Genomic DNA, 22,761 nt, shown 5'->3' on the forward strand with positions numbered 1-22,761 from the left:
AGCCCATCCCTTTGCCTCCGACGTCGGCTGGTTGCCACGAAGCTTAAATCAAGGCCGGTGATCTATCCCCGTTTAAGCAAATCTCCATTCAATCGGCTTCAAACCATGATTTTATCCATCGAGATCGGATCTCCCTGAACTGACTGATTGGCGACAGTGAATCAGTACCGACCTTGCACAGCCTTGCACACATTCAAGGTTACTATGCCGGAACCCGCAATGAAAACCGTCACCCGCAATGAAATTTGTACCTAGCGTCTGTAGTTTTCATTTCTCTACCAAGCCGCGCAATACGGTCATAGAGTAGTTTCATTAGATGGCCCATGTTCAATGTTGTAGGTATATACCAAGGGACAGGGGAGGGACAGTCGAATTTCATTGCGGGTGACGGTTTTCATTGCGGGTTCCGGCATAGTAACTGTGAAAACTCCACGCGCCATCACTTGACCAACATATCTCGGAGTGACAAGGCCATGGCCTAGTAAGTGTTTTTATTCGTATTCGGGAGTTGAACTAGGACTTGACGCGGGCGCTGACCTGATTGAGGAGTATTCTTCATTAGCAATGTACCCTATATACTTTCATCCATGTGACAAGGACTCCTAGTCATTATTCATATCCGCTTGAAGGCTCCAGTAAGTGTTCCTCTGGATGGTACAGATCTGGAACTGGAGATCAACACTTAGGCGATGCCGACCTCGGGATAAAATATCCCAGGTGCATGAGGTGTTCTATTTAACACCATCAAGTGTATGGTCTTTGAGCCGTGTGACAAGGAACTCCTTGTCATCGTTCACGTCCACATGAAGGCCCCAGAGGGTGCTCCTAAGGATACTTATGCAACACGGACTTTGGGGGAGTTTGCCCCAGGTGCATGAGGTGTTCTATTTAGCAACATCAAGCATTTGTTCTTTCAGCCGTGTGACAAGGAGCTCCTTGTCATCGTTCACGTCCACATGAAGACTCATGTGGGTGTTCCTAAGGATACTTACGCGACGCCGACTTTGGGGGAGTTTGCCCCAGGTGCATGAGGTGTTCTATTTAGCAACATCAAGCATTTGTTCTTTCAGCCGTGTGACAAGGAACTCCTTGTCATCGTTCACGTCCACATGAAGACTCATATGGGTGTTCCTAAGGATACCTATGCGACGCCGATGTTGTCCCTGGTTGTCCCAGGTGCCGTTTAGCAACATCAAACATCTGTTCTTTTAGTCGTATGATAGGGAACCTCTTGTCCACAGTCACATCCAAATCAGGATGCAAGTGCACGTTGAAAGGAATCACGGTCACGTGCCCTGTGGGATGAATCAACAGAGTCACCGCAGTGCCTGAATCACAAAAGGGAAACCATTGCACGGCCGTTCGGTAACTCCAACCTCGCCCATCACTTGAGAAGCACATCACTCCCCACGTCCCGCCATAATGTCCGACAACGAAGACGACTTCTTCAGTAATCTTGCAAAAAAGAATGCGAATAACGACTCTTCCACTCCGGATGCAGCCGAAGCCGACGGCTTCACGAAGGAGGAACAGGAAATTTTACAGACTGCGCTGGCCGAATGGAAGGTGAAAGCTGGCAGCGATGGCGCGTCCGCTTTGGCAGGACTCTCTGCCCGAGCTGCAAAGGATATTGCAAGCCTTAGACAGGTGGACTCTTCAGCCGAACTGGAGCAGGTGCGTAGTTTTTACACCCGCCTATATTTTTCTTACTTGGTAAATACTCATGGCTGGCAAGGCTGTTAGCTTGTGGCTCACAAATGAGACAACGGTTGCCAAGATTTCGTGGAAACCCAACTGGCAGCCAGGGAGGAAGTGGAACACTTTCGACATTGCAGAGCTTCGCCAACAGCCCAACTACCTCGCCAAGATGGACACCTTGTGGGAGGAACAGCTGGCGGCAATCAAGGAGGCAATGCCGACTGTGAACCCTGAAGACTATCCTCAGTTCCCTTCCAGGGGTAGTTCGCACTGGTTGTCCCTGTACAGCCGTGCTCGGAGCTTGGTATACCTTGCCTTAGACCAGGCCACAGTAGATGAATACCAGAAGATTGCCGATAGTGCCAACACAACTGGTGCACCACCGGATATTCAAGACTTGTGAGTACGCAGCTCTTGAACGAAGCAGCGGCTGACGCCGACATGGCACAGGACTTTTGATCGCCGGTTCCAGCCAGCTCTGAAGAATATTGCCGACTACCTGTGGAAAGGTTGGCACGTCATTCTCAAGATCGAGTATGCGAAGTACAAGGCTGATGGCGGCGTGCGATTTGGATGGTATGCTCCCGTGTCATTGGTAGATATGTACTGAACATGGATAACAGCTGGGATGGGACCCGAATTCATCGTATGCCTGGGACGAAGGCGTTTACCTCTGTGGAAGGGATGCAACCAGGCACCTGCGCCTGCTTCAAGGGATGGGTTGATTATGGACACGCTGGTATAGGTGGGAGTGCATCGTGACGCCGCCATTGAGAAAACTAACACCATACTCTGACGCCGCCACCAGGTCAAGGCACAAAGGAAGCCATAGCCAAAGCATCGGCACCAAAGCGGACACAAGTCCATTCGGACGCCGACGGCTACCCCAAGGTTCCAGCAACCTACCGGAACACAAAGGACCTCCAGCACATATGCCGACAATACGTTACCATGGCTCTTGCTCATGCTTCCCACCGCACAAAGGTACAGGTACCTTGGACCACAATTGCTGAGAAGCCTTCCAAGTACATTGAAGGCGACGCATTCCCGCTATTCTGCTATGATGCCGATGAGGGTAACGTTCCCCTCCACCTTGTCAATCCTGACGACATGCACATCGGCCCTCTTAAGACCCTTATTGATCATTGGCGCACTCAAGAAAAGAAAGGCATGCGGCCTGTTCGCTTCACGAAGGCTTTCCTGGATGAACTCCCAGCTGGAAGGTATAGGGCTAGGCGACGATATGGTAAATCATACGCCGACGCCGACATAGCACGCACACACATTCCCCAGAAGAAACCAACATTGTCGGCGTCATCAGGGGGACGACACAACGCCCCAAAACCAAAGCAAGCCCATTTGCCTCGTCATTTAAAGCGTGGCCGACCCACTGCCACACGCACTGACGATGTTGACGAGGATGGCTCCTCTAGCTCCTCCGAAGACGAGAACATGGATATTTCTCTTGTTTCTCGGCGCCCTAAGAAGAAGGTGAGGCCAGTAATCCACTCAGACGAGTCGGGCAATGAAGGGACTGCTGGTGTGTCTGGTAAGAAAGCCATTTTGCTCCTGAGCCAAGGACTGACGGCGGCAACATTGAATGATAAGTAGGCGATCCCAGCAACGTCGCACAGGAGGATGAAGGAGAGGGTGAGGATGAGGATGAGGATGAGGATGAGGATGAGGATGAGGATGAGGATGAGGATGAGGATGAGGATGAGGATGAGGATGAGGATGAGGATGAGGATGAGGATGAGGATGAGGATGAGGATGAGGATGAGGATGAGGAAGAGGAGGAAGACGACGACAACGACGACAAGCAGGACGAGGAAGAGGAAGTCGCTGACCAGGATGACAAGGATCAACTTGACGCCGACCAGGATGACTCAGAGATGGATGAGGTGGAAGGCCAGGTGGTTGTCGGCATGGACGAAGCTGAGACGGAGGAGCAGGAGGAAGAGCAGGAAGAGCAGCAGGAGCAGGAGCAAGGACAAGGTGACGCCGCCGACGCACAGCAACTTTCAGCAGGCAAGTCGCTCTTATACTCCTCTCTTTCACAGGTTTGTCCTCAACTCATTGCTCCTACATTGAAGACGCCGCTGCGATCGGCACCACCGTGTCAAAGCCCACGGGCGGCATGTGGTCCAGCAATGCTCCTGCCTTTGCTGCCGTGCTGAGCTCGATGTCGGCAGGCGTCCATGGAGCTGCAACCACAGGTGCACCAAAGGGAACTCAAGTGTCCATGGACCATCAAACAGTGTCTGCAAAGACAACAATCAAGGATGACCAAGGTCCCAGGATGGCTAAGAGTGCTGTAGCCTTGGCATCAGAGCCTAGAGGCCTCCGCAGCAGCAGGAAGGTGCCAATACGTGGTCAGACGTTGAAGGCGGCAACAGACCCCATAGTGCCATCCAACGTCGGCGTCAAGACCAGGGCCCAACTCAAGGACATGTCCAATACGATGGTCACAAGAAGCCGCGGCGTCAATAAGGTACCACTCCCCTTGATTACTTATCTCACTCACTGACAAGGCCATGTGACAGAGGAAATCGGACAAGGTGAAGGAGGCTGTGCCCTCGAAGAGGAGAAAGACACGCCGATAGTTAATAACACCTCCCATTCCCATGACAGGCTAATAGAACCCAGACCTCGTTATTTCTGTTGTATATACTTCTTTCCTCCTGCTCCTTTGCTCCTCTCTTTGCGTCTACCCTCTACCTGATCGTATTATGGGCTCTACACAAGCAGGATCATGTTCATTCTTTTGTATATCCAAGTCAATCGAGTACTACACAAGCAGGATCATAGTTAATTAGACCGAGAAATGACATGAAGTGACAAGAGCTGTGCTATCTGGGAGAGAACCATGGTGTCTCGCCTGTCGGCTTCCAACTCAGCAGCAACCGTCGGGAACACTCGGTCCAGGTGACCCCTTGCCATCTCCAAATTCGTGCGGATGAGGTGGGCTGTCTCCTGAACCCTGTTCATCGGCGCCGCGATGTCGCGGGGGAATGACTTGCGTATGATGAGTTCAAACAAATCGGTCATGAGAGCGTCTGCCACTGAGCCAGGCGGAGACTGAAGGAGCTCGCCCATGACGCCGTTCCGGAACGAACGGCGGAACTCATCTCTCACCTGTTCCTCGGTATACTGGTCGTCGGGCGGGTTACTCGGGTCGGCGTCCATGTTTGAGTCCGGGGCATCTGTGGAGGACGACCCGTCATCTACAATTGTATTAGTCATCATGGCGCATAGAAAAGTATGGCGCGCACCATCGTCGTGACTTTCGTCTGCGCCGCCCGCCGATTGCCTGTACGCGTCGGCGTGCTGTGATAAACCTTTGAGCGCAAAGGTTGAAGAAGGCCTCATGAGTAAGTGGGTGCGGTGATACTCGGCGGCGTACCGTGCTGGGTTTGACCGGCGGGCGGCCCACCCGGACTACTCGATCTTGCTCCGGAAGGGCCGGGGCCCTGGAGGGCGGCGAAGGGTGAGGGACCAGTCGGTGCGAACGGGTTGGCGTCTTGCAATGCTGCCCAGGGCGACGGTGATGTGGATTGAGGAGCGGCGGCGCCAGGACCTTGGAGGGCAGCGAACGAGGACACAAAGGTCCCAAATGGAGCGGCGTGAGTCGACGGCTGCCCAGCAGCAGCAGTCCCGGAAGGTGTGGCTTGCAGGGAGGAGAACATGCCGCCCCCGAAGGGAGACGGGCGAGTAGAGCTGCTGCCTGTGGACGCGTCGGGATAGGTATAGATCTAGCTAAGATAATAGACTCACCTTGCATCAAGGCGCTATCGGCACGGCTGGCGGCGTACTTCTGTGCTTCACTATCAAGATCTAAGGACTGTTAACCGTTGAAATGGGGGCTGAAGACAGCGACTCACCAAACGTGTCGCTGTCTCCCGTGCGTGGGATGCCAATTTGACCCTTTCGGGCAGCTGTAATATTACAGTACACGGTATCCCCGGGATGAGGTGACCAAGGATCTAGTCAGCGTGGGCAGCGGCACAGATTCATGACGGTCGTACTCACTCTGGTTGTCTTTGGCGGACATTGTGGGCAGAAAATAGGAAGCTCGCGAGAAAAGACAGGGCCATAGGGTTCTTTTCGGGTATACAAACATGTGCAAACTAAGGACAATGACACCGTAATGAGCGGCGCCCAAACAAATACAAACAAAAAACTTCATGTGCCTTTGTATTCTAACCGCCGAACCCCCTTTCCCCACCGGCCACATTTCTCGAACCCACCATGCCCGTGTTCCCTTCCCCCAGCTGTCTCCCTGGCATCGTTATTGACACCGACCAGCCCCACACCATTCAGACCTTTGTCGACATCCTGGACCACCGATGGCAGCAGATGTTGATGTTTTCGAGGATGGGCGGCATCAACAAGGTCGTGTTCGATCAGGAGTGGCTCAAGGAGCAGGTGCGTGCCACTCAGGTGTTTGGCTGCCATCATGCTCATGCCGCTCAGAATGAACTTGGGCCTATTATTCAGGCAATCTCTCATCCCAACCCCTACCCCAATATCCATTGGAGACCCTTTGTGGCTAGTATCTTGCTACAGCGCGGCGACATCTTTGCCTCCCACTTCGTCGCGGATCCCACGCAGATAAACTTCGGTCACCTCACGAAGGCACCACCGGTCCAAAATATCGGCGTGGACTGGTGGAAGAACGTCCCATTCTCAGCCGCAGTAGGTTCTCTTTCCCAAATCCACACCAGGTCGACGACTGAGTCCTTATACAGCAAGACGTCGCGATGGGCAGCGCCGAAACAGTAAGTGCTTCTCCCATTCATAGCCAGGCCATGCTAATACCTGGTTGGTGACAGGATGCTCCCTCGGCTCAGCCCGTCAAGCCCACTGCCCCACCCACATCGGCGTCAACGAGCGGACAGTCCAAGGCCGCCAAGAAGCCTGCCGACATTGTTATCGATGACGACGTCCCTGCCAAGCCATCAAGGCAGAAGAAGGCTACACCCAGGGATTCCGACGCCGACGCCGACGTTGACGCCGACGGTCCCAGCGCAAAGAAGAAGGCCAAGCAATCTGGGACGCCAAAGGCGGCGGCGGAGAAGTCAAAGGAGACGACAAAGGGGAAGGAAACTGCGAAGAGCAAGGCAGCGGGGAAGACAGCAGCGGGGAAGAAGGGGAAGGCGTCCCAGGCCGCCGCCGAGGCAGAGGAGGAGGCAGAAGCTGAGGAAGAGGAGGAAGAGGAGGATGACGCCGCCGCCGCGCCCAAGGCCAAGAAGGCCGCCAAAACGAAGGCACCAAAGAAGGGCACCAAGGTAAGATCAGTTTGGCTAGGATACCAGAGGCATGTTGACCTACTCCAGGGCACCAACCAGCCTGTCAACGCGGGTAGCACGGCCAAGCCAGCTGCTCTCCCTGTTACGGGCCAGAGCACTTGGAAGGCGCCGTCTGCTGATGCGGGTGGCGCATCTGGGGGCGAAGGCACCAGTGTGAGTGGTTTTCAGTCATGCCGCGGGGCATGATACTGACGCCGCTTTCGTCAGGTTCCTCCCGAGGTTAACCTTGGTGCGTACGCCAAGCCATTTCCCCGGGGCACGCCGGTTCTGCCCCACATGCTTGTTGCTAGTCGCTCACTCTCCCCCACAGACTTGCTGTTCGCCGACGTCGACGTGCCCGCTAACGTCAGCGACATGCGCCCTTATCTTGAGCGGCAGAAGCAGTTTGCTAAGGAGATCGTCAAGCATTCCTTCTCGTCGCATACTCGCTACGAGGGCCGCTTGGAGGCCCAGGACCATCGGCTAGAGGCCCATATCAAGGCGGTCAATGGCCGCATTGATGACTTCATGCAGCGAATGGAGGTGCAAGTCAATACCCTCGTGAAGGTGGAGAAGAGCAACCAGGCGCTCCTGAAGAAGATCTTGAAGCAAGAGGGCAAGTCGGCGTCCGGCTTGCCTTCGGCGTCTACTGCGCCTAAAGGCCTTCTCGCTGAGAACAAGGACGAGAACCAGTATCGTCTGGATACTGTTAGGTTGGAGGAGGGCGGCGGGAAGGTGTGGTCGTTGACGCCGCCAAAGACGGCAGGCTCGGCGGGTGAGCTGCCTGCAGAAAGCCCCCCGCGCCAGTCCCCTTCATTCTTTCAAATGGATGAAGGCGCCGACAAAGATGAGGACGCCGCCACCGAGCGCATCGCTCCCAGCTCGCCTGCCAACAATGAGGACGAGGAGGAAGAATAGGGGGCATGTTCTTTTTACGACATCTATATTTGCCTTTGTATATATAACGAAGTCCATTATCATGCCCTTGTATATATCTGCATATCATCCATGTGAACTTGTGTGTTTATTCCATGTCCCTAGCCTTGTTCCCTTTTATATGAACCAGATGTACACATTTTGACGCCGACGTTGCGCCAATACTAAATCTGTACTGTACAACTGGTACTGGTGTTTCAATACCGCTATATTTCCTCAAGTGGGCGAGAATTCGTCCTTCAGACATAATGACCTGTCGACATGAATGCATCACCACGTCAGTGATACTAGCACCTCAGCAATTCCAAGGTTTGGTTTATACATCTGCCATCCTCCCTGGAGACGATGATTCTCAGCGTCGACGCCGACGCCGACATAGATCACGCCGCATCTACAGGATGGGCCAGCCCTACATAGTCTGTAGACGGACAAAAGAGTAAAGATAGCAGACAAAGCTGAGATCCATATCTTATCCGCAAGACTCACATGTTGCAGGGGACGCCAACCGAGGAGGTCGGTAGCACGGACGGCCGTTGGCGCCGACGAGGTCGGGCTGACGGACATCCGCTGAGGATGGGGAAGGTCGCGTCCGCGGATGACATGTGTGTAAGTAAAGTTTACTACAACAATATTAGTGAAGGTTTATTAGCAGTCCAATCCCGGATGGTGTGTCGGCGTCTGAGGCGGTGGGGTTGACACTACTATCCCAGCTATTGTTATATTAGTCGGTTGCGCAGTGCAGGAGGGCAATGAGCGGCGTCCCATGGGTGGCGGCGTGATGGAAGGGGTCGAGTCAGCGGACCAGCTCAGTCAATTGCAGCTCCATACAAATATCAATGGCTGCATGCTGGAATATGGAAATGTTCGGGTCAGTCATTGATAAGTAGAATTGACTATAATATTATTAGTAAAGAGGTGTTGACCGCAGCCGTCCACAAACTGTCGGCGTCATTCCGTACATCTATGATCAATACCACTGCTCGCATTTGCATATAATTCTTGCATCTGTGGATGGTCCTGGTGCAATGCGGCGTCATAACACGAGCGGCATGAACAAAAAGGTCGGGTCCGTTGACAAAGCCAATGCGATTCTAATGCCCGCATTGACAGTCGGCGTAGAGATTGGCGGTGTCGCGTCGGCGGACTGGATCATCGCATTGTTGCTGCATATAAGTCGCAGTGTCGGCGTGCTGCACTGCGCAGATGTCCGGGTCGGCGGACAGACTTGGGGAAACCATCGCTCACGTTAATATATCACTGTTCCTCTATGATGGTCCTGCAAGCTTGCGGCGTGATGACATGGGGGTGTGAACAAGGTGGTCGGGTCCGTGGACGTGGACAACGTGTGGGATCGTATATCGAGCATACCGTCGTCGTCCACCGCTGACACTGATGGTCGGCGTCGAGCTAGCTGATCACGATCATGTCAGCGGACCTAATGGGTGCAACTCACCTGCAAATAACTTCGCCATACATGTGGTACCAGCTGCGTGGTGTGAGAAGATAAAAGTCGGCGTCACTTCGTTGACATTATGTCTGAGAAGGCCGTGTCCACCGACGAAATGCACTCTGCAGCCAATAATGCTGCTACCAAGATAGCTCATCAACTAAACCGATCCCCATCAACATGCCGTAGGATGCATGTCGGCGTACTGTAATTCCACAACCGGCTGGGACGGATGGTATCTGTGACATTTGTACAAAGGTATCAATGTCAGATAGCAATGGAATGTCGGCGTCGTATCAGCACGACAGGGTCCCGTCAGTGGATGTGTGAAGATACTTTCATGTACCCGGGGCTGTGAGACGGCATGGTCAGCAACAGGAATCTCGATTGTGCATGCGCATACAACTGTAGTAGCTTGGGAGTAGATTGGCATACGCTGTGGTGCAGTAGGGAAACGTGGTCGTGTTATACATGGTACGTGAGGAGAGAAAAAGGTGACCCAGAGATAGGTATCCGGCAAAGGAAGAAAATGTGGAGCTGTACTTTCATAATGCAAGATGATGATTCTGGTGTTATATGGCCTTGGGTATCCGCATTCCTAGGTGTATATACTAGCTAGAGTTCACACATGAATGACAGATGTATGCTCGCATTCAGAGAAAGCAAATCAATGCAAGTGGACCCCATCTCCATCTGAATATTATGGCGCAGATGCTGACCAAGCATTTTTTACCAAAGGTCCACCTCGGGTCCACCGCCCCCGAATAAAAGCCAACTCACACGTACACGTGCACGCCAGTCGAAGTTGTAGATACTATAACTGTGAGAATCACATAGTAGCCCGAAGCCTCCATGCATAACCCACGTCCCATCTACGGGCAATCATCGTAGCCGAGGTACTGGCCGGAAGAATATGGAATGTGTGATCTATCTCGTTTGTATTGATAATAGCTGTGTCTATCTCGGGGATCAGGTTATTTCCCAGCCCGATGGTCGTGAGTTCCCCAGTATCCAAATATCAGCCGGTCGCTCTATCAACCCCCTTCGTTGCTGCGACGTCGCACGTAGTGCTCCGCTGGGCTCATCTCGCCTGCGTCTATCGACGTGTAGCTCGAAAAACACGGTAGTGGAATAATTCATCTTGGCATGAGACGAGTCAACGCAGTGGCTTACTGTAGACAACTTATGTCTCAACCATCATCGGGGTAGACTGCCTTCCATGATTTATTGCAATGTCATTGGAAAACCGTGTCTGATAATCACTGTTTTAAGCTACTTCATAGCCGCTATATAAGCCTTGAAAACAACCCCATAGTCCACCCTGCAAGGTCTTATATCTCGTCATGACAGAGATCTCTTTGAAAGAACTGGAGCACGCTTTACGAAGCATTCAAGTATCCAATGTAGGTTTCATGCCATGTATCGCCTGCAGGGTCATAATTGAACGCCCTTTATATTCAGTACGTACTAGGTAGGCGTATTAGTTACCGCTCCATACTGCGAGCACTGCATTGTGCATTCTCCAAGGACAGTTTCAGGCGCATGTTTCTGGGTATGTATGCCGATATCAATCCTACTCCATTTCTTGATGTGATTATAGCTTTATTATTATTCCCTCAATCTTCATGAAGAGGTGAGAACCGCGCAAGAATGTGGTTGTGCTAATATACATCTGTGATGGATGACATCGTCTTTGTTTAGGTCCTGTTCCTTAGTCAAGCACCAAGGAGCAAGCTGAAACTCTTATACATTACCACCTTTGGTTCAACGCTGCTCTGGATTGTTGTTGGTTTTAGTAAGTCATATATCATGATGTAAACATTATAGGGTTTATGAAAATTGTGCAGTGTATCTAAGAAATCGCTTGGTTCAGGTGATGACCACCGTGACCCAAAGTCATGAGACTTCTCTGAATTTGAGCCATTATCTAGAGCTGTGATGCGCTTGGAACACTTTTCACAGGTAATTTCTCGACCTAAAATGTGATCTGTTTTCCCATCCTTAAAAGTCACCGATTTCCTCTTACCCCAGCCAGTTGCGTACTGCTGGCTATCTGCACGGAAAGTGAGTAACCTTACAGACTTCATGTTTCCCTGTTTCATGGAATGAGGACCGTAGCTTTCTTCATCATCCGAACCTACGCCTTGTGTGAGAGGAGTAAGAAAGTGTTGATCTCCTTGCTGGCAACCTTGATTGTAAGTTGCTGCAGCTCTGCCTAATTTTTGACGTGCGTACAACCTCTAGCCTCCCTGCAGAGCATCGTGATTGCATTAATTTTGTTATTCTGTATATCATCTCCGTCGTTCACTCCTCAAAATGCTTTGGGATGTTATACAGAAAAGGAGAGTTATCTTGTTGCCGTTGCTTATTCGTTGTTGCTTGCTCTAGAAATAGGTATAACTTCTCTATGCATCTGTTGGCTGTTCTACTCAAGCCATTGGACTCCTGGAAGAACTTGTAGTTTTCACAGCCACCAGTGCCATATGGAAGCATCGACAGACGAAAGGCCTCCTGGCACTCACTCTAATCCAGCATAACTTCTTCTATTTTGGGTGCGTTTTGGGTGGGTGTCCTTCCCTTATCTTAGGGGCTCACAAATAACCTCCATTCTGTTAGTTTCATCGATCACTAACCTGGTAACGATAGTTTTTCTCAAGGTATGTTCGGTCCTTTCATTCCCCGGATAAACAATCTTATGAACGCATCTTAGTATGGATACAGTGGAATATTTGTCTGGTGAGCGATCCCTAATGTCACTCATGAGGGGTCTTTAACCATCGACTTAGCTGGCAATTTGTCCTTCACTCTGTACTTGCGACTAGGATGCATAGGGAGTTGTGGATGGCCAACTCGAGGGAAACAGGCAAGACGGTGACAACAACTGGTCAAATATCCGACCTGCGCTTTCAAGCCCCGTACGTAGATTTCCTAAAGGATGAAGAACGCTCAGCGAATATATAGCCCAGCAATCATTCGCAAACTTCTACGTGACATTCACGGCATGTTGAAACTATGTTGAAAGCTGTTCTTGGTAGTGGTGAGGAGCCCCTAAGAGGATCGGCACTAGGAAGAGGCGAGGTCGAGACAGTATTCAGAGTGTTATCGTTCATTTCAACTGTGTTGCTGACTACGGATAGGATTATAACAAACGCCTTGTATGTATGAATACTATTCTATATTAAGGGTACGAGAGGCTCCGCGTCCCGGATGCGTCCGCAGCCAAGGCACCATGTTCCGTCATACAAGACGGCGATCTGCCCTGGCGCTTGGGCCTTCTGCGGCTCGTCAAAGATGATTCTCAGCCCACCTGGGCAATCTCTGCAGAAAACTGTAAGGGGCCGGGGAATTGAGGACCAAAAAGTGCAACTTACTCGTCAAGATAAGCGGTGCACCCCACATCCTGCATGACATGCCGTGTCTTGACGCGAACCTTCATACCGTGTTTCAGTGCCTCTGGTGGCTGGCCTGCCCATATCCAGGAGAAATCGTCTGTCCAGACGGACTTAGCATACAGAGCCGGATTTTCACTGCGTGAACGTGAGCAGAGCTGGACATAGGGAACGACCTGTCGGTGCTTACGTTCCATAGACAACGTTAACCGTGTTTGTAGAGACATCTTTTGACGCAACGAAGACCCTGTCCTTCAGACCAGCGATCTTCGCGCCCTGACCAATTGTGTAGTTCCACAAACCTTGGTGGGTACCGAGCACGCGTTTCGAAGGATGCTCGACGATAGATCCTGGCTGCGGCTGTAGGTATTGCGCTGAAATTAACACGTTAGTTGGCATAGTCCGAGAATGATAGGAAAATTGGGTTACCCAGAAAGTCGTTGAACCTCCGTTTCTCTCCTACGAAACAAAGCCCCATGCTCTCCTCCCGTTTAGCAGTTGGCAGTCCCCACTTCTCCGCAAGCTCACGGATCTCAACTTTTGTGAAGTCGGCGAGAGGAAAGAGTGCACGTTGGATGCTGTCGGCGGAGATGGACGAAAGGTAGTAGGTTTGATCTTTTGAGAGATCTCGTGGGCGGCGAAGTGTAGGTAGGAGAGACCCGTCAGAAGCTATGTGCCGACCTTTCGCTGCCCAATGTCCTAAATATTGCGCCTTAATCGGTGCCTCCAAATATTAAGTTGGGTGGATGTACCTGTTGCAAGCCAAGGCAGGTTGTCAGGGTCCGCGGTCTGGTGAACGCGTCGAAGCAGTGCTCCAAACTTGATCTCTCTAGTGAAGATAAGTAACGACGAAAGCATTCGTCAACATGCGCGCTTACTTGTTACACCATACGTCAGGGTTTGGAGTGAACCCACTCTTCCAGTCTGCTAGCGACGGCTCAAAGACGGAGTTCCAGTATTGACGAGACAAATCTGTCTGGATAATCATGAATGGCGAGCACTCGGCTTCCCGGGAGAGAGACTGACCATAGCGCACGGGATGTCCAGCATCTTGCAGACAAGCTGAACGTCCTCCCAGTCCTTCTCCCACTCGCAGCCTTTGTCGGTGCCAGATTCATCCCGAGTATCCCAGTTGCGCATGAAGATGGCGGAAAGATCGTAGTCCTGGCTAACGCTGTTCAGACAGGCTCGGACAGAGAGAAAGTCGGTGTACCTTCTCTGCTAGCAGCTTGGCCGTGACAGAGGAATCTACGCCTCCAGACATGGCTACTATGACTAAGACTGGCTGTCAAGAAATTTGCTCCGACAGACTTGAGACAGGACACACCTTTGTCACCCTTCTTGGGCTCTAGTCCAGCGACTTGACTGGCATAGCATCTTGAAGGAAAGCGTTCATTCGAGGCTTGATGTCGACAAGTCCGTGACGATGATGTCAAGAGCGGTCGGCAGACGCGGAAAGGGAGCATGGCCAGACGCGAGAGCGTGACGGCAATGGCGTTACATACGCGTTACTTCCAACGCGTGACCTGCCCTGTTGTCAGACGCGTCCGCAACGGTGATCGTTTATTTCTCACGCTCTCCATCCCTCATTCCATTCCGCTCGTGACCAGAATACTTCCGCTACCTTTCCCATCGCCGCCGCCGCCAACGTCGAGCAAGAATGCCCAGAGTCGAGTCCGTCGGTGGGCGCAAATCCAGTATCGGAGCTCGCAGGGGTCCCCCGAAGAAGCACGTTCCCTATCGCCACGATGACCTCATGCACGGAAAGCGCACTGGCATGGCCGTTGAAGTCGTCGAACACGATTCGGACGATTTCGAATCTTTCACAGAGGTCTTGAAGCAGGCGGAAGGGCGGTATAGGCAGATCACGAAGCCAGCAAAGCGACGCCAGTCTACTGCGCGCACACCTGTCCGCGAGGATTATGGTGAGGACGGAGAGATGTCAATGGACTTGGCAAGTGAGTGGCGTTCTTTCCTCGTCAAATGCGCATATATGCGCGTATATGCGCTATATGCTGACTGTGTGCGTGCTATAGGTGCTCCTGGCAGTCCTCAGGCATACTTCTCTAGCGTCCAGGCCAGTCGCAAGTCCTACGTCCCAAATAGCGTAACAAGAGTAGGGTCCTCCAAAGTCACCCACACCTCCGACGTCGACTTCGACCAAGTTCCCTCCCCTCACGCTCGTCCTTCGAACTTCTCTCAGCGAATGTCGCTCGCAAACGGTCCAAACGGGTCAACGATGGAATACGGCCGAGCCGGCCCCTCATCGCTTTCCAGACCATACTCCCTGGGCCGGTCGCCTCCTGCTAACGGCGATATGGATGACGACGATGACGACAACGAGCCCGCCGGATTCGACGATTACGCACCGCCGGACGACATGGCGGACGTCGACATGCACCGGTCTAGCTTCATGCAGATAGACGAAGGCGACACCATGGAGGAGGCCGAGGTGGATAGGCAGACGCGTTCTCCGAGCTTCGACAAGGGCAAGCGGAAATCTTACGTCCCCGACGATGACATGCCAATGGACAATGGGGTGGAGGATGACATAGCTGCTGGTATGGCGGAGCTGGATGCTGGACAAGATGAGGAGGACGAGCGGACGCCACCACCACCGAAGAAAGCAAAGGCAACGGAGAAGAAGCCACGGAAAAAGAGGGAGATGAAGACTTTCGAACGTAAATCATCCCTTGAGCTCGTCTCCAGTTCGTTAAGTGATGTTCGGTTTCAACAGGCTCTCCAACACCCCCAGGTGCCCGCCGCAGTCGACGAACACGATACGCGCCCCTCGAGTACTGGCGCCAGGAACGCGTAGTCTTAGGACGTGCTGACCATGGAGTCACGCTCGTGCCAGAAGTCAAGGAGATTGTTCGCGTTCCCAAAGAACCCGTGATCCCGCTAGGCAAGAATGGTCAGAAGCAACGACGTGCTGCATCGCGCGCAAAGAGCAGACCACCAGCGTCGGCGGTATACAACCTGGAAGAAGGCTGGGATGATGAGACGCCTATCAGTCACATTGTCCTTGACTATTTGACACAGGAAGAGGTGAAAAGACGTGCGTATACGTGTTCTCCAGTCGTCAAGGCGGTTGTGCTGAACGTATATAATATAGGTATTGCCTTCACGAACAAGATGCTGGATCCGCGACCAGCAGGCAACAACGACTGGTTCTTCGAGAAAGTGTTTGGAGATGCGGATTTCATGGCGGTCGGCATGGTAGTCATTCCTCCCGGCGGCAGAAAGCCGAACAAGGCCACCAAAGATAATACATACGTTCGTCCAATACTACTTAAGATCACTCTCGGCTCACCCATCTAACCTCGTTCCGTTTTCGCAGGCCTTCTGTGTTCTTCAAGGCGCCATAAAAGTTGTCATTCATGAATCGTCCATGATCCTCGCTACGGGTGGCATGTTCCTTGTCCCTCGAGGTACGCTCCCCGCTTCGTTGTGTATGCTTTGAATCGTAAACGCCTTTTCCTTAGGTAACCACTACCTTATCGAGAACATCTGTGAGCGAGAGGTGAGACTCTTCTTCACCCAGGCGCGCCGGGTTCCCCTCGAGGATTTCGACGAAGGGGAAGGAGAAGGCGCCGTCGATTCACGTCGACAGTCTCACGACTCGCGCGGGTCCACGGTGCCAAAGAAGGAGAAGGAGAAGCGATGAGTTGTACAATGCATCGTTTGTATGCCCTCAACATTTCTACGTTCGCATTACTATAGTCTAGCATCAGGATTCTACCATGCGTAAGTTACATTGTTCCTTTCTCCTTCACTACAGCATTCTATGTTCATAACAATTTACCCCTTTCATGTGTGCTTCACTCGTATGCATGTAACTTTAAGTTGAGAGACATGAAAATGTCAGGAAATGACGAAGTCGAGGATCGCGGATTCCGCGAATGGTCGAGCAACCTTTCCCAAATGCAGTTTTCCGGTCCCGTATTTTGACGTACTCGAGGTTTGGTACCTTGTTCTCGATTCAAACATGTTGATCAAATTCTGAGAAGCACTTTCGTTCGACGCTATTGCTGTAGGTCACGAGTCTATGTTCTTCAGAGTGCCCTCACGTTCGTTACTCACGAATAATCCGCAATCTTTGCTACGGGCGGCCGTAAATTTTCCTTACCCCAAGCCGAGGTATTTTCTTTCCTAAACAGCATCTCCCAAAATACCACCAAATCATCGAGGATATCTGAGAGCGATAGGTGAAGCTCTCCTTCACCAGGGCCCTCCCTCCGCTATGATTTTGACAAAGCAAGGGGAAGAAGTGGTGATGCCGACTCAAGGGCTGTATGGTTCCTGATACTTGCATTTGCGTCACTTGAGTTCAGTTTTAGGATCATGACACGCATGATTTTCATTATTCTTTCCACACACTTTACCTCTCCATATCCCTCTTGCGACTAACATACATGTAACAGCTGGACTTTTCCGATATCATGAAAACGTCTAGAAATGATTATGATTGCTTGAGTGGGTGGCATTGGCATGACGAACAGCTGAGAAACGTACGTTGCCTCGATAAACTTATCCACAACACGGCATCACAAATACCACCTGGCCTTCAGACCCTGCATCATCTCTGAATTATTCATCCACTCAAAGTAATCCACAGTCGTAACACCAAGGCTACTAGCGATGTCGTCTCCGAGCATCTTCAGTTGCTCTCCCCAATGAGCATCACTATCCTGGAGAGATTCGCTACTGGGAAATTCACAACTGGAAAACCCCAGGCGAGTGAGGCGACATTTTGAGCGAAGGACAAACTCGGCCAATTGTTCCGTCATTTTATTATTGATGGTTGTTGAAAGTTCTTCAAGAGAAGGGAGGGTAGCCAAATCCAGAAAGCGTTCGCGATCATTCCAATGCGACACAGTGCGATATATACCAACGCGCTTGAGACTGTTGCTGAAGAGAGGCCTGGATTCGTTTGAAATCAATCCATTGAAGGCAAAATCCGTGAGTAGAGGGTAGGCTGACAGCGCAGTTAGCTCCAGTAACAAGGTTATCGTGAGGTCAAGAACGAGAACGGTGAGATTAGGAGCGACAGGCAGGGTGCCCATTTTCTGTGTCTGCTGATCGTATTCTGTTCTCAACCGCAAGTGAAGGTGGGTCAAATTGTGCCAAATCCCGGATGATGTCGCGGAGTCAACGTCAAATCTGCAGTCCAAGGGCGATAGCCTTTCAAGCTGAATGAACCGTGCGAGTAGCCCCTGAACCTTGCTGTAGTCAAAGAAGATGTAGTTCGAGCGCTTGAAATCTTCGAACGCATACACATCAAGGCCTCTGCACTTTTTCTCAAATGCCAACAAATGCCCTTTTCTACACCTTTGAACAAATCTAACATGGACAGATGGAAGGCCGACGACAAAGAACGAAGGAACAGATGCCGCTCTTGTGAGCATCTCGCGCGATGTATGCAGAGCTTTCTGGTCTAAGCTCATTTCCCCGTAAATGTGCATAGTATTCCACAACCGTGGGGTGCTCAGAGCAATATGTCGCCAGCGCCTACAGATTTGGGTCGCATTGAAGGAAATCAGAAGCCCTTCGTGTAGTTTGACGTTGGGGAATGGGGTCTGTGCATCGCCAAGGTAGTGAGGACGTGCCAACATAAAAATTTCGGCTAATATCTCTGCTGGTAGACGGCCAATAGCGGAGTTTAACGTCTTCCAGGTGTTTGACAAATCCTCAATCTTTCCCTTGTGACCTTGAAGCGCCAGAATTGCGGCGTCAAAGTCATGTGTCAAGACATGTGCATCGGACAAGAAGTTCTCGATATTGGCAGATTCTTGGACTAAAGCCGAGCGGTTGTCGGTACCTAAAGATGGGACAAGCGTATGGGACTGGATAGCATGTTAGAGTCCTTCATTAGTGTCCTATCGACGGCAGCTATGATTTTCTCACATCGACACGCCGCCTAGTCGACGCAATCTGGGAGCAATTCGCATCAAACTTGGTCAGAGTAGAACGTATGCTATCGTAAGCTATGTACTAACCACTTGATTGAGGCTAATACGCACACCCATTATATCACCACCTTCCCCTGTCGATGGATCCGGAGATGTCGATGAGGGATTCTACACGTAATCGGTAAATGCTGTCAGCGGCAACATGATCGCTAGGGCGTACGTTGTTTGCGTCCAAATCAGCATTGGTTCTACACGCACGCTTTTCCATGGTATACAACACGTGAGATATTTCAGTGTATCACAACAGGATTTTTGGGGGGAAAGAGACAACGAATGGTGGAGGATGACGAAGCTGCTGTATGCAAGGGTTGCGCGACTAAGTAGTACTAACACCCAAACTTCAAAGTCCGACGCGCACTCCGCTACACGCCAGGCTATTTTGTGGCTTCCGTTGGAATTGCAAAAGTTGCTTCCCTCGTCTAAGTCCTCCACCCTTGGGACGTCGTGGCCTCAGACGATGAACTTGTCGTCAGCAAGGATACGCTGGGTACAATCCGTACATTTCAGATGTTCCAATGAAGCTGCTACTAAAAAACCAGCGAATAAACTGGCATCTCTTGGGACATCGCGGCAGCGAGCTAGAATGGATGGCAGGGTGATAGCATTTACATGAATGCTGGTTCGATACGAACCCCGAAAAAATGTTGGTTAACAAACGCGCACGCATCACTTCGTTCGTTACTACAGGATATTGACAAGATCGACAAGCCAGCATGCAGACGGGCGCGCGCCATCTAGTACGTGCCGTACTTTTCTTCAATGTGTGTCATGTAGTTCAGAGTTAGTGCTAGCACACAGCCTAGGCGTTGCTTGATCACAACCAGTCCCGAGGTTGCAGGATTATCGGCGAGAGACGTCCCCGCCGTTCTGAGCAAGTTCTGAGACTTTGCAAAATGTATGCTCATGCGTATGAGGTAGTAAAGGATAGAATACATTCATGAAGTCTATAATACTAGCACGCGGGCTTCACTGTGTAGCTATATGCCTCATCGCTGAAAACTCCACCATCAAGCGTTACGAATACCACCTAGCCTTCAACTCCTGCATCATGTTTGTATCGCTATGCCACCCAGCATACTCTACGTTCGAAACACACAAGCTACTCGCAATCTTTCCTCCAAGAGTTGTGAGCTGCTGTCTTCGAGCATCTCCGTTCCATCTATAAAAGCTGTAGTTGATAAAAGAAAGACGAGTAAGACGACATTAAGAGCGGAGGACAAGCTCGCCCAGCTGAAGCTCGCTGTACTCTTGAATGGAAGTCGAAAGCTCCTCAAGAGAAGGGAGAGTAGCCATATCTAGAAAGCGCTCCTCTCCGGTGTCTTGCACGCCGACGCGCTTGAGACCATTGTGGCAGAAGGGAAGGGGGTTCCGCGATATCAAACCAATGAAGGATAGGTCGGTGAGCTGTGGGTAGGCTGACGATGAGGCAAGGTCCAGCGTGATGTGGGAATTGAGCATGAGAGCAAGAACCGTGTGGTGGGGGCAGACGGGTAGCTTGACCGGTCCGTGTGCTTGGCTAGTCTCGGCCACCCTCAAGTGAAGGTGGGCTAGTTTGTGCCAGTGGGAAGCTGATGCCGAAAAATCGTCAAGCCTAAGCTTCAGGAGCGCCAGTCGTTCTACTCTTTTGAATCGCCCGAGAAGCTCCCGAACCTTGCTGTAATCATAGAAAAGATACCTCGTGTGCTTGCGGTCAAAGGCTGCATACACTTCGAGGCCTCTGCACTTTTGCTCGAACACCGACAGCGATCCTTTTCTGCACATTTGAATGAATACGTCGTGCGCTGACAGAAGCCCAACAGAAAGGTACGAGGGAACAGACTTCGTCATTGAGAGCATTTCAAGCGGCATGTGCAGGGCGTCCTGATCCAAGTCCGTAACTCCGTAAACGTGCATTGTGTTCCACAGCCACGGAGTACCGAGAGCGACCTGTCTCCAACGTCTGCAGACTTGAGCCGCATTGAAGGACGTCAGAAGTCCCGCGTGAGGTCTAGTGCTGGTAGATGAGAGACCTTCCACTTCGCTGACATAGCGAGGTCGTGCCAAGATGAAGTTTTCGGCCAGAATCTCGGTAGGCAAACGTCCAACAGAGGACGTAAACACCTTGCAGGCAGTTGAAAAGCTGATGACCTGTCTCTTCAGACTTCGAAGTGTCAGAATCGCGTTGTCAAAGTCGCGTGTCAAGATATGGGTGTCGGATAAGAGATCCGCGATGGCGGCGGATTCCTCGGGAGAAACGGCGTAATGATTGGTTTTAAACAGAATGAAGAGCGAGCTTGAACACGTTTAGTGTGTTATCAGAGGCAGCCAAGGACTCCTTACATCGACGTGCCGCTTAGTCGACAAAATCTGGAATTGATCGGTGGCGGACTTGATCAAGGACCACGTATGACGCTGTAAGTCCCATACTCACAGCATCGTTGAGCTTCTCCTGCGCTCCCAGTAGAGTGTCCCCCACGCTTCGGTCGCGAAATCTGTGAACGTAGTCAGCAACGCGGTGCAAGGGACGACAGTATTGCTGGGGCGTACGATGCCTACATCCGGCTTGTCATCCGAGGTTATCTTTGCAATATGTTCCAGGGAACACGATTCTTGATCCATTGCAAGAGGTATAGGGTGGAGATGTTGGGAGAAGAGAGCAGCGTTTAGTCGAGGATAAACACGCGACACAACGCGACATGTCGTGATGCGTCTCTATTTTTGACATACTCATGAAGATCCCACGCTCAGGACACTGCGGCGCACTAGTCCTCCGGGATATCGATACCATGTCACTTCAGTCACCCCCTTTCTAGACCCCTCATAGGGTTGTTTTCCCCACCCAAATTTTGACCCTGTAAGGGGTCTACCAAGCTGTAATATCCATACTTATTTGATTATTCAAGCTTTTTGGGGTGCATGTGCTTCTATATGAGTAGCATAACTGGTACTTTCTCAAAGAGTTGTGAGGGGTATCCCGCAATCGGGATTGGATATCCATACGCCCCCATACGGTTATCCAGCGGTCTGATTATCCATGGGGTGTCCGGGGTCCGTTTTGAAAATAAAATCACATTTCGGATTCCGGTTATACCGTAATAGTGCTGTTTCCTCCCCTTCCCCACTCGACATAACTGGGTCTAGTATTCTGCACTTCCCGTATTCAATAGCAGCTTTCCCCACCCCACCCTGTACAATAGTCGGCTACCTTCAAACATTGAATAGTAAATGTTATGCTGGTTTGTTTCATACAGACGACTACAGTAGGATGCAGTAAATACTTTGTTGTCATATGTACTAAGCGGATAGTTCCTATGGCGGAATACAGCAGCCAATTTGCATTCCATTAAAACACTCGTATGAAATCCAACATACAGCATACAGTACCTTCATATATCCTCACCAATATTCTGGCATACCATTTACATGGATGTCCATAACCTTCCAGTAGGCCAAATTAGATGGATGTCCATGTCTAGCTCTGGACATCCAAGTGTATATTCAAAGTCACCCTGGTATCATTTATGGATGTCCAACTCTATGGCGGATATCCATATGGGTTTTTAAGCCTTCTCCACATGTCAACCTGGATATCCAAGGCCGCGCGTGAACATCCAAATGTACTCTCAAAGCCTTCCAAGCTTACCTGGCGGGATGTCCATACCAGCCTTTGGACATCCACGCATGCCCTCAGTGTCTACCAACTAGTTCATTCGTAACCTTGGACATCCAGATGCACCTTGAAGCGCAACTCCATAACCCCCATGGATGTCCAGTCCGTGACCTGGATATCCGTGTGCACATATGGAGTGATGGCCAGCTGGCTACTCGAACTCACGGATGCCGGCGTGGATATCCATGAATCACTAAGAGCGAAGCCAACTTATAGACGCGGACACCCAGGTGCACGAGTGGATATCCACGTGCACCCTTTGAAGGGGGTGAAGTCACACTGTTGGTCTTCCAAAGCATGGTTTCGATATCAGAATCGCATTGATTTTCTGCTTGGCAGAGCCGACAGTTCAAGGTATAGGATGCAACTGGCAGCAAATCAA

The 22,761-nt window shown here is 51.2% G+C and overlaps 7 protein-coding genes across 7 annotated transcripts; 4 read left to right on the top strand and 3 right to left on the bottom strand.

Annotated features, from left to right (window-relative positions):
- Nucleotides 1-1,422: 1,422 nt before the first annotated feature.
- Nucleotides 1,423-4,301, top strand: CONPUDRAFT_149649 (uncharacterized protein; the record flags this gene model as incomplete). The annotated part of the gene is made up of 8 exons (XM_007766290.1): nucleotides 1,423-1,674; nucleotides 1,736-2,097; nucleotides 2,149-2,274; nucleotides 2,322-2,443; nucleotides 2,507-3,247; nucleotides 3,310-3,693; nucleotides 3,759-4,189; nucleotides 4,242-4,301. 8 exons carry the CDS (start codon nucleotides 1,423-1,425, stop codon nucleotides 4,299-4,301), a joined length of 2,478 nt encoding a protein of 825 aa, XP_007764480.1.
- A 205-nt stretch (nucleotides 4,302-4,506) lies between these two features.
- CONPUDRAFT_149650 (uncharacterized protein) lies at nucleotides 4,507-5,749 on the bottom strand (the record flags this gene model as incomplete). Its single annotated transcript, XM_007766291.1, has 6 exons — nucleotides 4,507-4,922; nucleotides 4,971-5,036; nucleotides 5,102-5,422; nucleotides 5,473-5,532; nucleotides 5,580-5,681; nucleotides 5,728-5,749. The coding sequence occupies 6 exons, from the start codon at nucleotides 5,747-5,749 to the stop codon at nucleotides 4,507-4,509; spliced, it is 987 nt and encodes a 328-aa protein (XP_007764481.1).
- Nucleotides 5,750-5,946: 197 nt separating this feature from the next.
- Nucleotides 5,947-7,904, top strand: CONPUDRAFT_149651 (uncharacterized protein; the record flags this gene model as incomplete). The annotated part of the gene is made up of 6 exons (XM_007766292.1): nucleotides 5,947-6,123; nucleotides 6,172-6,393; nucleotides 6,447-6,476; nucleotides 6,531-6,986; nucleotides 7,035-7,160; nucleotides 7,215-7,904. The coding sequence occupies 6 exons, from the start codon at nucleotides 5,947-5,949 to the stop codon at nucleotides 7,902-7,904; spliced, it is 1,701 nt and encodes a 566-aa protein (XP_007764482.1).
- Nucleotides 7,905-10,712: 2,808 nt separating this feature from the next.
- Nucleotides 10,713-12,308, top strand: CONPUDRAFT_69784 (uncharacterized protein; the record flags this gene model as incomplete). The annotated part of the gene is made up of 11 exons (XM_007765967.1): nucleotides 10,713-10,772; nucleotides 10,841-10,921; nucleotides 10,970-11,002; nucleotides 11,071-11,164; nucleotides 11,401-11,433; nucleotides 11,488-11,564; nucleotides 11,625-11,763; nucleotides 11,804-11,921; nucleotides 12,016-12,026; nucleotides 12,080-12,105; nucleotides 12,201-12,308. The coding sequence occupies 11 exons, from the start codon at nucleotides 10,713-10,715 to the stop codon at nucleotides 12,306-12,308; spliced, it is 780 nt and encodes a 259-aa protein (XP_007764157.1).
- A 159-nt stretch (nucleotides 12,309-12,467) lies between these two features.
- Nucleotides 12,468-14,194, bottom strand: CONPUDRAFT_141651 (5-methylaminomethyl-2-thiouridylate-methyltransferase). The gene is made up of 9 exons (XM_007766293.1): nucleotides 14,086-14,194; nucleotides 13,972-14,033; nucleotides 13,785-13,922; nucleotides 13,637-13,734; nucleotides 13,511-13,587; nucleotides 13,188-13,457; nucleotides 12,949-13,132; nucleotides 12,741-12,896; nucleotides 12,468-12,687 (listed from the first exon to the last, which is right to left on the bottom strand). The coding sequence occupies exons 2-9, from the start codon at nucleotides 14,020-14,022 to the stop codon at nucleotides 12,543-12,545; spliced, it is 1,119 nt and encodes a 372-aa protein (XP_007764483.1). The 5' UTR covers nucleotides 14,023-14,033; nucleotides 14,086-14,194; the 3' UTR covers nucleotides 12,468-12,542.
- Nucleotides 14,195-14,418: 224 nt separating this feature from the next.
- On the top strand, nucleotides 14,419-16,425 carry CONPUDRAFT_48001 (uncharacterized protein; the record flags this gene model as incomplete). The annotated part of the gene is made up of 6 exons (XM_007765863.1): nucleotides 14,419-14,736; nucleotides 14,836-15,439; nucleotides 15,496-15,816; nucleotides 15,874-16,034; nucleotides 16,099-16,189; nucleotides 16,244-16,425. The coding sequence occupies 6 exons, from the start codon at nucleotides 14,419-14,421 to the stop codon at nucleotides 16,423-16,425; spliced, it is 1,677 nt and encodes a 558-aa protein (XP_007764053.1).
- A 3,508-nt stretch (nucleotides 16,426-19,933) lies between these two features.
- On the bottom strand, nucleotides 19,934-21,328 carry CONPUDRAFT_149654 (uncharacterized protein; the record flags this gene model as incomplete). The annotated part of the gene is made up of 3 exons (XM_007766294.1): nucleotides 19,934-21,002; nucleotides 21,137-21,201; nucleotides 21,257-21,328. The coding sequence occupies 3 exons, from the start codon at nucleotides 21,326-21,328 to the stop codon at nucleotides 19,934-19,936; spliced, it is 1,206 nt and encodes a 401-aa protein (XP_007764484.1).
- Between the last annotated feature and the right edge of the window lie 1,433 nt (nucleotides 21,329-22,761).

This window comes from Coniophora puteana (assembly GCF_000271625.1).
Source record: "Coniophora puteana RWD-64-598 SS2 unplaced genomic scaffold CONPUscaffold_2, whole genome shotgun sequence".
NCBI classification, from domain to species: Eukaryota; Fungi; Basidiomycota; class Agaricomycetes; order Boletales; family Coniophoraceae; genus Coniophora; species Coniophora puteana.

Bases quoted from the DNA above. Each gene is read 5' to 3' on its own strand.
- CONPUDRAFT_141651 (XM_007766293.1), bottom strand. From the start codon at position 14,022: ATGTCTGGAGGCGTAGATTCCTCTGTCACGGCCAAGCTGCTAGCAGAG. The intron at 13,923-13,971 runs GTACACCGACTT...AGCGTTAGCCAG, and splicing joins CCAAGCTGCTAGCAGAGAAG to GACTACGATCTTTCCGCCAT. The intron at 13,588-13,636 runs GTAAGCGCGCAT...TATCTTCACTAG, and splicing joins CCTGACGTATGGTGTAACAA to AGAGATCAAGTTTGGAGCAC.